A 16,566-nucleotide genomic window follows, 5' to 3' on the forward strand; every position below is an offset into this window, starting at 1 on the left:
TAAATGTTTTTCAGTTCAATGTAAAAAAATGAAAAGCATCTTATTGCAATAAAATTTGTATCAAAGTTAATTTGGGTTTAATGCTATAAAACGATTGGTTGTCCGTTAAACATATACAACTCGATAAATCTGGACCTTGTGAATAATAACCTGTAATTGCACTTAGGTTTACCATATAAACATAATGCATGTGTGTAATTGATGTTAATACATTTATATTCTTAACTTCAGGAAAGTTTTCAAACAAAATAATTGAAAAGATCTTAAGGGACATTGTGAATCTGGTAGCTGAACAAAAAAAGTCAGAGTGGAACTCTGCTAATTTCAGGATCTTTGATTTGATGAAACAAGTGTGTCTAGAGACCAAAAACAAACACTCCAATTAACTAAGCTAAGAAACTTTAAAATCTTTCTTTTCTAGTTTCTTTGCATGATTGCTGTTAAATTTGGAGCAAATTGAACTTTTGGGCGGTTGTGCATCCCAGTGAAGTAACAAAGAAGGCAAATACTTTACAAAACCTACATTTTTAATATGTTTTTTACAGAAATATGCATTGGATACAGGAGTTCATTTAGTAAAATACACATTTGTAAACTAAACGGGACTGGAAGCGTTCATGTCTGAAGCTCGTTGGGTTGTTTACATGTGAAACTGAAGCAACAGGAAGGAGAGGTTTCCACGGCGGTCCGCTCCTCCATGTGTGGACGACGGAACACACACACTGAATCCCAAGCAGCCAGGAGGCGCCTTTGTCCCCGCCTCCATGGCAACCACTTGTTGAAGCCTGGCTGCTCGTTGCCAGGCGATGCCATGTGATGGCATGGGATGTAGTGGACCAGAAAATCCTTCCATTGACACCCCCCCTCCTCTCCACCCCCACCCACCCACCAACCTCAGCTGCAAACTGGAAGAGGTCATGTGACTTAAGTTCATGTCGGAGCAACAGAACCTCACAGTTTCGTCTTTTTCTGGGAACTTCCTGCATCTGGACTGACACCAGAACAGTGTGAACGCAGGCCGGGAGTTAACCAGGAGTGAAGGGAGCAGCTCCTCCTCCTGATCCCCCGTGCCCCCTCTGTTCTCCTCGGCCTCGGCCTCCCTCCCTCCCCTCGATGACCGATTAGTCGCTGCGGGCCTCCCTCGCATTTCCATGAGAAAGGCGACGCTCTGTGAAAGGGTTAAGCCCGAAGACGCAGCCCTCATTTTCTGCTCTGCAGGGGACAGAGGGGGGAAACAAAGCCGGCCGGGGGAGGAGAGGCGACTCACCCTTTACTATCTGCACCTGCAGCCTGAAAGGCTGCGGACAATGAAACGAAACGGCCAATTACCAAGCTTTGGGAGGGGAGGGGGCAGAAGATGTGACAAGAATCGACCGCAGACGGCTCCTCGGGATGAAGATCGGACGCTCCTCATCCTCCGAGGAGTCCTGATTTAGCAGAACTTTTAAAGTCTCATAAACCAGATCACATGATACAACACTTGACAACTTCATTTGTGTAAAACTGTTGGAATTTATTAATATGAGTTTATCAAAGACGTCCAGGCAGAGCCTGAAAGTATGGACAGTATTTACAACTTCCTGTAACTCTACATGCAGCATTACCATTAGAAAAAAACATCTGGGTCAACACTAAAACTTCCATATGAAAGTGTCCATAACAAAAAAAGAAACATTCAGAGAACATTAGGGAAACACTCGACAGAAAGTCCGTCAATCTGAGGAAGCAACGAAAAACATCCAGAATCGAGATAAAACAACTCTGCCGAGTCAAAACATTCATTAAAACACCTGTGCCGTGTTCTCCAGGTAAAAGCTGAACACCGACGGGAGCAACAAACAGCTCATCCACGAACGAGATCTGATCTAAGATCACTGGGGCAAATTAAGCTGCCACAGGCAGCAGAATCTGAGGCCCGACACGTCAGAACCACAACTGAACTTGGAGACGGGACGGACCAGAAGGTGCTGCTTCGGGTCCGGAGTTCAGCTGCTGTCTGATGGAAGCAGAGCCAGTTCAACAGGTCTGGAGTCAGCAGCAGCTGCAATGCAGGGGTCATCGGCAGCTGCGCAGGTGCAATGCAGGCCTTGGCAGCAGCTGCGCAGATGTAGTGCAGGGGTCAGCAGCAGCACAGAGCGATGTAGGGGTATGCAGCGGTTGCGCAGGTGTGATGCAGGGGACCTTTTGATCTGCGCAGGTGTCAGTGGCAGTAGCGCAGGTGTGATACAGGGGTCTTCAGCACCTGGGCAGTTGCTATGCAAAAGTTCAGCTGCGATTGCGCAGATCAGATGCAAGGATCCTCAGCACCTGCGCAGGTGTCATGCAGGGGTCAGCGGCAATTGCACAGGTAGGATACAGGGGTCCTCAGCAGCTGCGCAGATGTTTTGCAAGGGTCAGCGACAATTGCGCAGATGCAATGCAAGGGTCATCAGCAGTTGCGCAGGTATCAGCAGCGGCTGCGCAGCTGTGATACAGGGATGGGCAGATGTTGTACAAGGGTCAGCGGCGATTGCGCAGATACGATGCAAGAGTCCTCAGCACCTGCGCAGGTTTTATTGGTGGTTGCGCAGGTGTCATTCAGGGGTAAGTGGCAGCTGCGCAGGCGTGATACAGGGGTCCTCAGCATCTGCGCAGGTGTCAGCAGCGGCTGTGATACAGGGGTTTTCAGCACCTGCGCAGATGTTTTGCAAGGGTCAGCGACGATTGCGCAGATGCAATGCAAGGGTCATCTGCAGCTGCGCAGGTGATTAGCAGAAGCAGCACAGAGAGGCAGGGGTAAGCGGCAGCTGCGCAGGTGTCAGTGGTGGTCATGCAGGGGTAAGTGGCGACTGAGCAGGAGTGATACAACACCTGGACAGATGCAATGCAAGGGTCATCAGCACCTGCGCAGTTGTTGTGCAGGGGTCAGCGGCAGCAGCACAAAGCGAGGAAGTGGTAAATTGCGGCTGCGCAGGTGTGATACATGGGTCCTCAACACCTGGGCAGGTGTCAGCAGCATGTGCACAGGTGGGACATTCGGGTCATCAGTAGCTATGCAAGTGGAACGCAGAGATCAGCAGCAGCTGCCCCTGTGTGATGCAGGAGTCGGGACCAGCTGCGCAGACGTGATGTGGATCTGCCTATATATTGGAAAACAGTGTTGCAGCAGGAGAAGCCGCTCACTGCAGGTGAGTTACGGTCAGAATCCTGCGACTGACCGAACCCCCTCGTGTGTATTCATCACAAACAGGTTTCCTGTGCACATTGTGAGTCTGAGCTGCCGCCTAAAGCCGCCTCCCCCTCATCGCCATGACCTCCCACTGTCCCAGCTCCGCCCTAGATGTGCGTGAGCGGGACGGTTCCGGTGAGGTAGTGCTGCTGGACACCAGCGTATCCCCGCTGCTGGGCCGCCGCCGCGTCCGAGGCATCCCCTCCGCTTGCAGGGATGTACATGCTGATCATGTCCCTCAGGTCGCCCTGTAGTGCTCCTCGGTGGTGGGTGGGCGTCCCCGCTGAGGGCGAGTGAGACACCGGCTCCGCCTTCATCATGGACATGACCGGGCTGGGCTGCTGAGGGCTGCTGCTGTACGTCATGGGACTGCGGGCGGATAAGAACGCAGAGTTAGAACCATGAAATCACGTTTTAGGACAAAGATGACGAGGAAGACTGAAGACGATCAGGAGGACTAAAAGATCAGAATTCAGAGGTTTTAGAGGACTAACATCTGATTCAGGAGTGGAGAAAGTTGTCCCGTTAATTCTTCATTGAACCACTTCAAAGATCTACTTTAGGAAAATTCCAACATTACAAACTCATTTTTAGACGCAATGAAAGCTTTTTGATGAAAGATCTACCAAAAAGAGAAAGCAAAAGTTAACATGAAGACTCGGTGGTACAGTGGACTTTACCGTCATCTAAAGTCTTAAAACACGCTCAAAGTTAACCCCTTAATGCCAAATTAGCTATAAAATTACCAAAATGTAGCATTTACTTTAAAGCAAAAACATACGAGAATATCTTCTTTTCATAGTTGCCGTTAAGGCCCGGGGGCCGGATCCGGCCCTCCAGATCATTTTACTTTATTGTTATGAATAACCCTATGTCATCTTGGGCTCAATTCTAATTTGTAGAATTTTAAGAAAAAAAATTGTTTTAAGTTTATGTATTCTGGAATAATATTCCTGCCTGTTTTTATTCACAGTCACGTTAAAAAGTTAATTTTTTAAAGTTTTAATGTGCTCAATAAAAGGTTTGTTTTGGCACCCCCTTAAGACACCTGTCTTAATATATGTAAATAAATAAAAGTGATTTAAGACAGAACATTTTATTCCTCCTTAAATCTCTAAGCTATGACCTCTATCACCTCTAGGCTGATTTTAAAATAACAGAACCTTATAAAAAACAATTTAAAACTAATATTTTTGTATTTTTGTTTTAAAAAAAATCATGATTATATAACTTTTTTTTGTTCAAATCAGTAATAAAGTAACAATGAACTAAAGGAAGAGTGAATTTTGATGTATTTAAAAGAGTTCTGATCAGCAGGTTTGGGTTCGGGTCCACTTTGTTCCAATCCCCCCGTCTCTGCTGGGTGTGGGAGCCTTTACGCACCATTACCCGCCTGTTCTGCAGGTGAACTCACCTGTAGGAGTTGGCCCCGCCCATGTAAGTCTGCGCGGCCGTCATGGCCGGCGGGTACTGCAGGGCGGACAGCTCGTACCGGTGCAGCGGCTGGGAGTAGCCCAGCGCGTCGCCCTGCATGCCGCTGTATCCGCCCGCGGGGCCCCAGCCGTAGCTGTCCATGCGCGGGCTCGCGCCCTGGCCCTGCGCGGCGGCGGCCAGCAGGTTCCCCGCGGACAGCGGGTACTTGGCCCCCGGCGCGTCCTTCTTCAGCAGCGGCTTGGTCTTGCGGCGCGGCTTGTACTTGTAGTCCGGGTACTCCTTCATGTGCACGGCGCGCAGCCGCTTGGCCTCGTCGATGAAGGGCCGCTTCTCCGCGTCGCTCAGGAGCTTCCACTCCGCGCCCAGCCGCTTGCTGATCTCGGAGTTGTGCATCTTGGGGTTCTCCTGGGCCATTTTTCTCCTCTGACCTCGAGACCACACCATGAAGGCGTTCATGGGTCTCTTCACTTTATCCATGGGGTCGTTTCCGGGCGCGCAGGCGGTTTTCGGGTGAGAGTTCATGCCGCCGGTCACGGGGGTCATCCCCGGGGCCGCGTGCTGGGCGTGAGGCTGGCCGGCCGGTTTCAGCTCGTGCTCCATCAGGCTGTACATGCTGGACAGGTGGAGGGACTGACTCTAGAGGTGCGCGGCCGCCCGAGGGCCACGTCCGGTTCGACCCGGCTGCTTCCAATTACGCGGGTAATTAGTGGCGTGGGTCTCGAGGCCAAGTGGGAGCGGCGTTCTGGTTCCGGAGAGTGTCGGTTCGAGCGTCCCTCATCACTCTGAACTCCGCGTGCAGCTGCAGCAGCCGGGCTCTGACTGAACTGCTCCCGCGCGCTCACTGCTCACCCGCGTGCGCTGACCCGCGAGCCAATGAAGAGAGGCCTCATTTGAATGTGAAAGGGCCCAAGGAGGCCGTGCGCGAGACACTTGTTGATGACGCGTTTGGGAGCACAAGGAGCAGTTGAAGAATTTAAGGAGGAGGAGGAGCTCACCTGTCAGGTGTGTCCGGATCATTTATGCCAGCGGTCCCCAAACTTTTTCTTGTGAGGGCCACAAAAATGTTTGCTTCCCTGATGTGGGGCCGGGTCGGTTTGTAGGGTCACAGAAAAAGTGTAACAATCCCAGCCTAAATGTAAACATTTGTCTTTCCAGAAAGTTGCACAGTCAAATTTTAAATAATTTATTTCTGTAATCTTCAGAAAAAAATAATTCTTTAACATTTGAAAAATTTGATACGGCATACCTGCAAAAATGCTAGTGTTTCATTTCATTTATTTACTTATGTAATGCCCCTTGAGATGCAACATCTCGTTTTCAAGGGGGGGCCAAACGTGAAACACTACAAAAAAAACCAAACAAAATTAAAAGACAAAGAAAAAGACAAGACAAACTTGCATGTGCACAAAGCTCTCCTCCTTTCTACCAATATAAGAATTAGACACCAGATCCAACATAAAGTTGTACAAGTTCATGTACATGCCAACAATACACCACAAACAAGGACTAGAAACACAGACAAGGAGTTTGTAAATATGCAAATAAAAATGATTTAAACAAACCAAAAGAAGTTATAGATCTTAGATATACCGGCAATTTATTCCAATCAGAAGGAGCTTTATAAAGAAAGTGAATACGTTTAAAAATGAGTTGAGTCCAGTGAAGTTCACGTCTCTTAAAAGGGTGCAGCCAGTTGAGTTTGTCAAATAGAACACAGTGATGAGTTTGATAAGGACATTTAAGGATGAATCTACATAGTGTATGGAAAAAAAAAGATTATTCAGAGGTTTGAGATATGACTGATAGGGGTTTTGATAGACAGTATCTCCATAATCAATAATAGGTAAAACAAGTTGGGTTATAATTCTATTCCTGACGTCAAAAGTAAAACAATTAGAAGAACGAAATAGTGGACGTAAGATTGAATAGGTTTTACTAAGGATATTATTAACGTGGAGCTTAAACTTTAAATTTGGGTCCAACCAAAGACCAAGATACTTAATAGAGTCAGCTTTGTGCATTATTGACCCATCACCGAATATAATTTGTAGAGGATGTGCATCTGCAGTTTATGAGGTGTACCAAAAAGCAGAGAACAAGATTTTTTCATATTGAAACTAAGTTGATTCTCATGAAGCCACATTTGTATTGAATTAAAATCTAACTGTAGTTGTTTTCCAGCAACAGAAATCAGAGCTGTAAATAACAGTATCATCGGCATAGATGTTTACAGAGCAACTGGAGATGACATTTGGAAGATCATTAATAAAAATAGCAAACAAAAGGGGACCAAGAGTGGACCCTTGTGGTACACCTTTTTCAAGAATGCATTTATCCGACTGAATACCATTAAGAAGAACATACTGGGAGCTATTATGCAAATATGAACTAAACTAAAGAATTGCATTAGAGTCAAAACCTAACGTGTAGAATTTATCTAAAAGCAAATAATGATCGACAAGATCGAAGTGTGATGCTGTTAGCTGAATGTGGACATTGATTGGGAAATTCATGACGCTGAACTTTATGGCTGAAATTGCTGAAGCTGATAGCTAGCTAAAATATTAGTGAAATGCCAAATTAGCGTAAAAACTTTTGACTACAAAACAATGCATTGTGAGAAATGGTGTTCACACAGTTCTTGTAGTTCGACATGATGCTTATTAGGAATAACTGGTGTTAAATTAAGGAAATCGCTGTATCTTGTAACTCTTTCTGGAAGGTAGTGAATCACTGATGAAAAAATAAACAAGATTTAAAAAAATCTGTGGTTTTGTGTGTTTATGTTGTCTTTGAAATTGAGTTTAATTTCTATTTTATTTATTTATTTAGGAAAGTGCATATGAAATCCATCCAATGGCTATATTTTATCTGTTTCCCTCTGACAAATGTTAAAAATAATCATACTAAGTGGGAGTGGCATATTAACTCCTTGTTCTCGTAGCGTCTCGCCTTTCACCCTCATCTCAGCCGCCTTTCTTCGCCCCCTCCTGCAGAAGCTTGGTCTCGCCGATGATACAGGCGAGGCGCTGGGTCATCTAAAACACACCTACTGGTAAAATGTGTAATTTAGCCAAAACAGCTAGCATAAAGCTAAAATATTAGCAAAGCTCCAAATTATCTTAATTGAAAAAAAATCAAAAGTTAGCCAAAATAGCTACCATGTAGCTAAGATATTAACTAAACACCAAATTAGACTAAAAAACAAACAACAAAAAAGCCAATATTAGCTAAAACAGCTAGCATGTAGCTGAAATATTAGCTAAATGCTAAATTCACCAAAAAAAAAAGGAAAAATGTGCGATTTAGACAATACAGCTAGCATAACGCTAAAACATTAGCTAAACTCAAATTAGACTGAAAAAAAAACTGATTTAGCCAAAATAGCTAGCATGTAGCTGAAATATTAGCTAAATTCCAAATTGGCCTAAAATACAAAGAAAGGGCCAAAATTAGCCAAAACAGTTAGCATATTGCTGAAATCTAAGCCAAAGCCAAATTAGCCAAAAGAAAACTTGAAAAATTTGTATTTTAGCCAAAACAGCTAGCATAAAGCTAAAATATTAGCTAAGCTCAAAATTAGCCTAAACAAATCGAAAAAAATCCAAAAGTTAGCAAAAATAGCTAGCATGTAGCTGAAATATTAGCTAAACTTTAAATTAGTCAAAAAGCTGAAAAAAAAAACATAAACTAGCCAATACAGTTAGCCTCTGGCTAAAATATTAGCTAAACCCCAAAATAGCCTAGAAAGCCTTATAATCAGCCAAAAGTCAGAAAAGCTAGCATAAGAAGAGCTGAATGTTTTATCAGCTGAAAGAGCTCAAGAGCTCAAGAGTTGTGGATGTTCAAAAAAAGAAAAGCATATGAAAGAAAAATAATAATTATAAAGAAAGAAAGAAAAACTGAATCACCATTAAACCAATACATATTCTATCCATATCCCTTCATAGTTCAAAATGCAGAAGGGTGGAATGAAAAGTCACATTCTGTGTGGGTCTCGATTGGCATTTCCTATAGTGTGTAGAGGTGGGCCTGATCCGGCCCGTGGGCCGTAGTTTGAGGACCCCTGATTTGTGCACATGAACATGGTAATTTTTACTGTCTATTCCATCTGAGGGTGCAGTCTGCCGCTGAAGGGGCCTCTTTGGACCCTCTCTCTGTGTAGGCCTGCACAGGGGTAGGAGGTGTTATTTATTATGTCTACCACTCCTCTACGGACTTCAGGCTGACCAGATCAGAATAGGTTCTCTTCGTGTCCTCTGTCTGCCCTTCGCTCAGCACAGAAAACAACCCAGACCAATGAGTCATTAAAAAGTGCTGCGGAAGGCCCTGCTTGTTAAAGACCACTCTGATCCAACCTCAGTGTGTCCTTCTTCTTCCTCATGACTACCTGAAAACTTTTCAATTCCTTAAAGTTTGCCGATAAAAACAAGAAAATACTAGTTGAAATGCTAATGTGCAATCAGGAGTAATTTTTTTGACAGATTTCTTCGTAAGTGCGCCCCTCTAAACTGCTAAAGTCCCACTATGACGATTGTTTATTAAAAAAAAGTTCCCAGTACTGTTTTAATTATGATTAGGGAGTTTAACCAAAACCTAAATGTCTTAAAAATACATTTTTCATGTTGGTCTGAAGCCTCTGTTTCCAAAATCTCCTCTGAGGGGGCGTGGCTTTTGGATCTGAGCCTCTTCTGATTATGATAGCTCTGTGTCTTGCTAGTGTAAATCTAAAGTTAAAAAAAATGTAAAGTTAAAAACTGACCAATCAGATGCCTCAGTGAAAGCATGTGATGCATGCTAGCTCTACCTCAAATGTTTGATAAATTTCAGGGTGTGGACTTTGAACAAGCTCACTCACTCATGTTCGACAGCTGTAGTCGCATAGAAACGTGACTCAGATCGACTCGGACTAATCAGTGTCGACAGGTTTCAAAATGGCGGCGACCGTATCAGGATGCAATGGTGACAACTTTGGCCTGATTTTGGGAGGGCAGTAAGGCAATTTCTTTGTCTACGCTATTACCAGTGATTAATAGATGTCTATGGTGTGATTTAAACACCTCATTCTTGAATTTTTTCCATTCAAAACCCTTTTTTCCAACCTTCCCGTGTCTGATGCCTGTGTTATTTTTCCCATATTCATATTTTTATGTTGTTAGACAGTCTCAAATATGGCGTTTTCTTTGCCCTTCTGTCCCGAAGGCCAACATCCTGAAGTCGCCTCTTCACTGTAGATGTCGACACTGGTTTTTTGTGGGTACTATTTAATGAAGCTGCCAGTTGAGGACCTGTGAAGCGTCTATTTCTCAAACTGGAGACTGTGATGTACCAATCTTCTTTAACTTCTTCTCTGGTTAGAGCCTGTTTGTGCTGTTCTCTAAAGATAGAGTAGTACACAGCGTTGAAAGGAAATCTTCAGTTTTTTGGTAATTTCTCTCATGGAATGACCTTCATTTCTAAGAACAATGATAGGTTGTTGAGTTTAACTTGACAGTTTTCCTTTATGGGACACTTTGTATGTTTAATCAACTCACAAATGTCATGCTCTATGCTCAACCCACTCAAAGAAAAGTCAATTTTCTAGCTTCTCTAACCAGTCAAACAGTTTTTAGCCGTGCTAACATGATTGTTCAAGGGTTTTTTGACCCAACTGAGCAAACATGTGGTACTATTGGAAGTGGATATCTAGTCACCTACAGTATGTTGGTAATGTACCAAAAACCGGACATCTACTAGCATAGTCATTTCTTAATCATTTACCACATTAATAACTCTTTATCAACCAAAAAAAGAAAAAAAATAATCATAAAAGTTTTTTTTCCTGCTGCTTCCCCCTAAAGAGACATTGAAGTTTAAAAAAAGTGGAAGTAAAATTTTATTTATTTTTTTCTAAAAATACATAGGGGTTCTGTAAAAGTAGCTAGCTGGTGCGCAGCAGTTACTACCTGGACTTTTCTTTTTACTTTAATTTTTAGGAAAAAGATGTTCTGGTAAGTAACTGGTGCGCACCAGATACTACTAACTGGAAAAAAGTTTTTTCTAAAAATTGAAGTAAAACATTTTTTTCTGGTTACTATCTGGTACGCATTAGTAAAATGTATGTTTTTACTTCATTTTTTAGGAAAAAATGTTTTTTTTTCCTTTATTTTTTTTCCCTTTAATGTCCCTTTAGGTTCTCCGTACCTTGAGGGGTAATACACACAATCAATATTTTTAAAAACAGGCAGTTAAAGGGATAATGAGTTCATTTCTAATTATATTAAAGTAATCTTCATTAAAAATGGTAGATTCTTTCAAAAAGAACATTTCTAATTGACCCCAAACTTTTGAAGGGTACAGTACTCTTTCACATGTTTATTTCACTGGAGTTTCTAAACTAGTAATACTTGTATATATTTAGGGAATTGTCTTTTAAATGGCTCCATTGGGTTGAAGTTTTGTCATGTAAAGGAGCACTCCAGCATTTCTCTGTTCTGGAAGTTCTGCTGAAGATGTCACCAGTCTACAGACCAGTTTCTTACCATGATTTGGGATGTTGGATGACAGGATTGAGGAAATGGTTTAAAAGTTGTCCTAAATTATTGAACTCAACAGATACGATTTTAAAAGTTACTTTTTGGTAAATTAAAGGTTTTATTATCATAATGAGTTTCTTTAAAAAAGTAGATTTATTGTCTAATTTTTCATCATTTAGATTAGAAGATTCCTTTTTGGCTTTGCTCACTTGGAAGGTTTTTGGGCGTTATCCCTTCACTTATGGCAAATTTCAGCTCAACATTTAGACAAATATCTCAACTTTATACATTTTTTCAAACCATTTCTTGGCACTGAAAAATTTAGTTTGAGATTTTTTTTTAATTTAATGTTTCTCAGTTTTTTTAGACAATATTAGGTTTTATTTTCATCTTTTAAAAGAAATTGCAGCAAATTTCAAACATTTTTAGCTGTTTCTTTTAGTGTTTTTATTGTTTTAGCTTTGTTTTTTATCAAATGTTTTTATGTAATTAACTATATTTATAATCTGGAAGTGTTTTACCATTTTAGCTGTGTTTTTATTGTTCTTTAAACTTTTAATGTGCGGCTCCTTGTTTGACCGAGGTCATTTTAAGGCGCCATATAAATCCTGTGCATTTTTCTTTATTATTATTAACAATGTTCAGCTTCTTCCACTTCAGCAGCAAACAGATGATCAGAAGTTTGGTCAATAATTTAAGCACTTTACATTTTATTGTGCTTCAGGACACCTCAGCTTCTTCAGTGACCAGATTCCAATTCTGAAGTTTCTTACACTTTTCTTTCTGGATTCTTGTCAAAACTAAAGTGACACTGAGGGTTGAATGTTTTTGCCTCAGAGTTCCATGTCATGCTTTTAGTTCAACCATAATTAAAAGTAGTTTCTCCAACAGTTCTTTTGGCTTCTTATTGTAAAACAAAAAGAACATGGAATATCAATCTGAATTGGCTGAAGTGACAAAGACTCAGTCTTGGTGTACTGCAGGGCTCTGTGCTTGGTTCTATGAGATAGTGAATGTGTCCGTTCTGTAACATTGAGGGTTTATTCTTTTTTTCATAAAACAGTTAAAGGATATTTTCCTTTTTAAAAAACAATGACCCATAATATCTTCAAACTTTCTATAAATTGTACATTTTTGATTAACACTGCGTGTTCTCTGTCAGCCTTTTCTTCACAGTAATCTCTCACTATTTTCATTCTTTTTTTCTCAGATCAGTTTATGTAAAACAAGGTAAGTCAAAGATAATAATTCCTAATCACTTTTTCAGTGAAAACAACTAAATTTGATTTTTAATTTTATTTTACTACAGTGACCCTGAAGTACAAATCACATCAAAACAGAATAATAATTATAAAAGCAAAAAAAGCTAATAAAAGAGGACATTTTAGAAATCAAGCAAAATTCCAGAAACCAAAACACAATAAAAAGAAAAAATCCAAATAAATAAAACAAAGTAAAAATGAAATGTTTCAGAATACAAAAGTAATTTACAGGAATCAAAATGAAATGTTAGAAAATGAAACAAAATAAGAAACAGGAAAAGGCGATATTATGGGTGTAACGATTCATTTTATCTCAAATTTGATTAACTTAATTCCTGTTTCCTGTATTGGTTCATTACACTCCTACTTCTAACAGAAGATATTTATTAAAGCTTCTGGCCACAGTCGCTGCAAAAGTTTAGCGATTGATCAATCAGCTCTTACTATAGTTCAGATAAAACGTCTGTTTTCCCTCTTCTTTGAAACTCAAACTTTAATAGATTTGATTAGAAATGGTTTATTTCAAGCAATCAAAGCAAGAATAATGCAGAAACAATACAACCAACAGCGGTTTAGATTCATACAAAGACAGAATAATTATCACGTTATTGATTACTTGAAAGGGAGTGGGAGGAAGCAAACTTATATAATCCAAAACCAGATCTACTTTACCACTTTTTTCCCATGAACTTTCAATATCCGGTTTATAACTTCTTGTCACATATTTATATTTATACCTTGAATAAATTACATGATTATGTAAGTAGAAAGCACAATTTCATTGACGTTCCAAATAGTCTACAGTTGACTGTATATAGAGAACTGGACAGAGTGACTCCTCCCCACTGATGCTCTAAACAGGAAGTACCTGTTGGTTTCAAGAGGTCTCAAAATCCTGTAGACTTTGGTAAAGAAATAAACAGCTGTTACTATCATTTTATTCATCAGAAAACCATTCTTGATCTGGTACTTTTTTAACACTTTCTTGCTAATTCTCTCTTTTTTTCTTCAAGATGTTTGTTTTCTGTAGTTTTTCAGGTTATGAGCTGATCAATCAGTGAAAATAAGTGGTCTCATGTTGAATGTTTGATTGACAGATTTTGTGTTTCCTGAAGGGGTGTGGCCTTCCAACAAGCTGTCTTCTGATTGGTGAGAGTGGTTGTCAAAGAAACGATGACTCAGACTAACTCGGACCTATCCTTGATTACTGGAAATTTCTGGTTCCAACATGGCGGCGTCCGTATTGTGGAAGAAATGGTGACTGAATTGACTTCATTTGGTTTATGGGTGATGTCACACCCACTCAGTCCAGTTCTCTCATACAGTCACTTTAGCATATCTTTTATATATTTAGAAATTACTTTGTTTTTCCAAAATCCCGTTTTATTGTTTGGATTTCTGGATTTTTGTTTTGATTTTTAATTGTTGTTGATGTAATTTTTCACTTCAGGGCCACCGTACTTAAAGACTGTAAAACGAAACATTTTTATCTGGATCTCACTGACCTTGAGAAGTGAATTAATGGTACAACAAGTTTCTTCTGGGATCAGATCTCTTTGTTTTCACACTTCAAGTATAGAGTTTTTCCTGAAATAGACGTTTAAAGGTGAATTGCTTGGACATGAAAACAGAAATAAAGAGGACGTGAAGGACTCATCCTGGGTTTTTTTTCATTTTCATATGTTTTTGTTTTGCTTTAAAACTCACATAAATGACGTTTTCATGTGTGAGGAAATTCATTTTTATGCCTTTTGAGGTTTGTTTAACCGAGTTTGTTGACGCTGCAGCCTCTGCAGGATGGGACGTCTGCGTGTTTTGAAGTTTTCCTGCATAAATCTTAACGTTTTAATCACGCCACGCTATCTTCCCCTGACTTAAATTTAGATTCAGTCAGCATGTCTGCTTCGAGTCACATTCTTTCTTTCAGCCCTAAAGAGCTTTGACCATGGGATTTCCATTATGGATCCGCATTCAGCGTGCACGGAAAATAATGAGCGGGCTCAAACGCTTTGGAACTTAGGAAGGTGAAAACATCTTGATAGAAAGGAGGTGAAATCTGAATGAACAGAAATTAAGTAGGATGAAATGCGGAGCAGCGAGGACGGCGGCGGCGGCGTGGGGGTGGGGAGCGGAGTGAAGGGTGAGAAAGAGCCGGTGAATACGGGCCAACCAAACCACAAAATGAAGGAGAAAGGGCAGGCAATGTGGAGGGAGAACAAGGGAGAAGGAGGAAGGACGGAATGATGAAGGAATGAATGAGGGTGGGTGTCGGGGTTCAGTGCAAGAGGGTGGTTTTGGGTGACAGGCCCGGCTGAATAGGCATCTATTCTTCCCCCTGCTGCTTCTGTTCTCATGCAAAGCAGGCCTGTTCAGCCTCCCAGCCATCCGTCACACAGAGAAAGACCATGGCAGGCCTTTTACGAGCCTCACAGCCGCATAATCCAGACAGCCCACTCTGCCATCCAGCGCCCAACAGGGGGCCGAAGGGTCACTGGTGTGTGTTGGGCAGATGGGAAAGGGCACCGGGTACCTTCACTGCAAAAATCCAAGGAGGACCACCGAGGTGATGAGAAGACGGGAACGCCGGGATGCAGCGGAGGATGCCGGGTGTGGATGGTTTCTGCACTTCCTGATGCCTCCAGAGATCATCTCTGCTCTGCTCTGCCTTTATTTTAAACAGACATCAGGATCGAGGGGAAACCTATCTCTAATATGTCTGTGCACCGTTTGAGAGCTTAAAATCCCAGAGTTCCTTATGATCTGCTGCAGTTAACGTGGTCTTTGTTGACAGCGAAACTCATCTGCACACTTTAAAGTCCCACTTTGATCATCTTTTCATCTATTTTCAATGCGTTTCCAGTGGTCTGTTAGTCATGATTATGCCATTTTCAGCTAAAAAAAATGTAAAAAATCTGTCATTTTCAAGGACATAGTTTCTGTAGAACGGCAGGACTTCATTAGTAATTCACGTCTGAGTTGTGGGTGGGACTTTTAGTGTGGAGTAAGCCATTTCCCATCATCCATCTGTGGTCTGTTTGTCACGATTATGCCATTTTCAGCTAAAAGAAAAATGAAAAAAATCTGTTATTTTCAAGGACATAGTTTCTGTAGAACGGCAGGACTACATTAGTAATTCACGCCTGGGTTGTGGGTGGGACCTTTGGTGTGGAGGAAGCCTGCCTCCATTTCCCATCATCCACCTGTGGTCTATTAGTCATGATTATGTCATTTTCAGCTAAAAAAATCTGTCATAGTTTCTGCAGAACGGCAAGACTTCCTTAAAACTTCACGCCTGAGTTGTGGGGGGAATTTTTCGTGTGGAGTAAGCCCGCCCCCATTTCCCATCATCCATCTGTGGTCTGCTATTCATGATTTTGCCATTTTCAACTAAAAAAATAAAAAATCTGTTATAGTTTCAGCAGAGCAGAAGGACTAAGCCTGCCCCCATTTCCCATCATCCATCTGTTTACAAATGCAACAGGCTTCGACAGCCACATTCCTTCATACTTTCCGACATACTTCCTTTGGCCAGTTCTGATTGGCTGGATCCACCTGAACCAGGTAATTAGTGGATATCTGGAATTCATGCCGACACTGCGGCCCTCGAGTCGCCCATCCCTGATTTATGTGCTCTCCTGTTAGCCGACAGCCGCTCACAACCTTTAGCTAACATTAGCAGTTCAACATAAACGGTGAGAAACTTTTCTGCAGAACTGATATCAGAGGTATCCAGATGTACAGTTTAGATCACATGTGTCAAAGTCAAGACCCGGGGGCCGGATCCGGCCCTCCGCCTAATTCTATCCGGCCCTCCAGATCATTTTATGTTATTGTTTTAAGAGATTTAGTTATAAATGTAGTTATAAATGTAGTTTTGTTCGACCCTCGACCGAAGGTGTCTTTTGGATTTGAGCCCCTTGTGTGATTGAGTTTAACACCCCTGGTTTAGATCCAGATTCCAGTTCAGACAAGGAAAGCAAAGAGGTTCATGGATCCATTTGTCTGCATCAGAACTGAGAGGAGCAGGAGGCTGGAAGCCCACCGATTAAAGCTCTCCTTCATGTTCTGATGATCATTCCTTGCATTTTTTTTACAATCAAACAAACCTGCCTGTGATGGCTGAATAGCATCAATAGCATCTATGAGC

The 16,566-nt window shown here is 41.6% G+C and overlaps 1 protein-coding gene across 1 annotated transcript; it reads right to left on the reverse strand.

The window, feature by feature from the left end:
• Positions 1–1,492: 1,492 nt before the first annotated feature.
• Positions 1,493–5,629, reverse strand: sox19b (SRY-box transcription factor 19b). Its single transcript, XM_024288441.2, has 2 exons — positions 4,623–5,629; positions 1,493–3,577 (listed from the first exon to the last, which is right to left on the reverse strand). The coding sequence occupies exons 1-2, from the start codon at positions 5,252–5,254 to the stop codon at positions 3,316–3,318; spliced, it is 894 nt and encodes a 297-aa protein (XP_024144209.1). The 5' UTR covers positions 5,255–5,629; the 3' UTR covers positions 1,493–3,315.
• Positions 5,630–16,566: the final 10,937 nt, after the last annotated feature.

The sequence above is a fragment of the Oryzias melastigma genome, linkage group LG18, assembly GCF_002922805.2.
Source record: "Oryzias melastigma strain HK-1 linkage group LG18, ASM292280v2, whole genome shotgun sequence".
Lineage (NCBI taxonomy): Eukaryota > Metazoa > Chordata > Actinopteri > Beloniformes > Adrianichthyidae > Oryzias > Oryzias melastigma.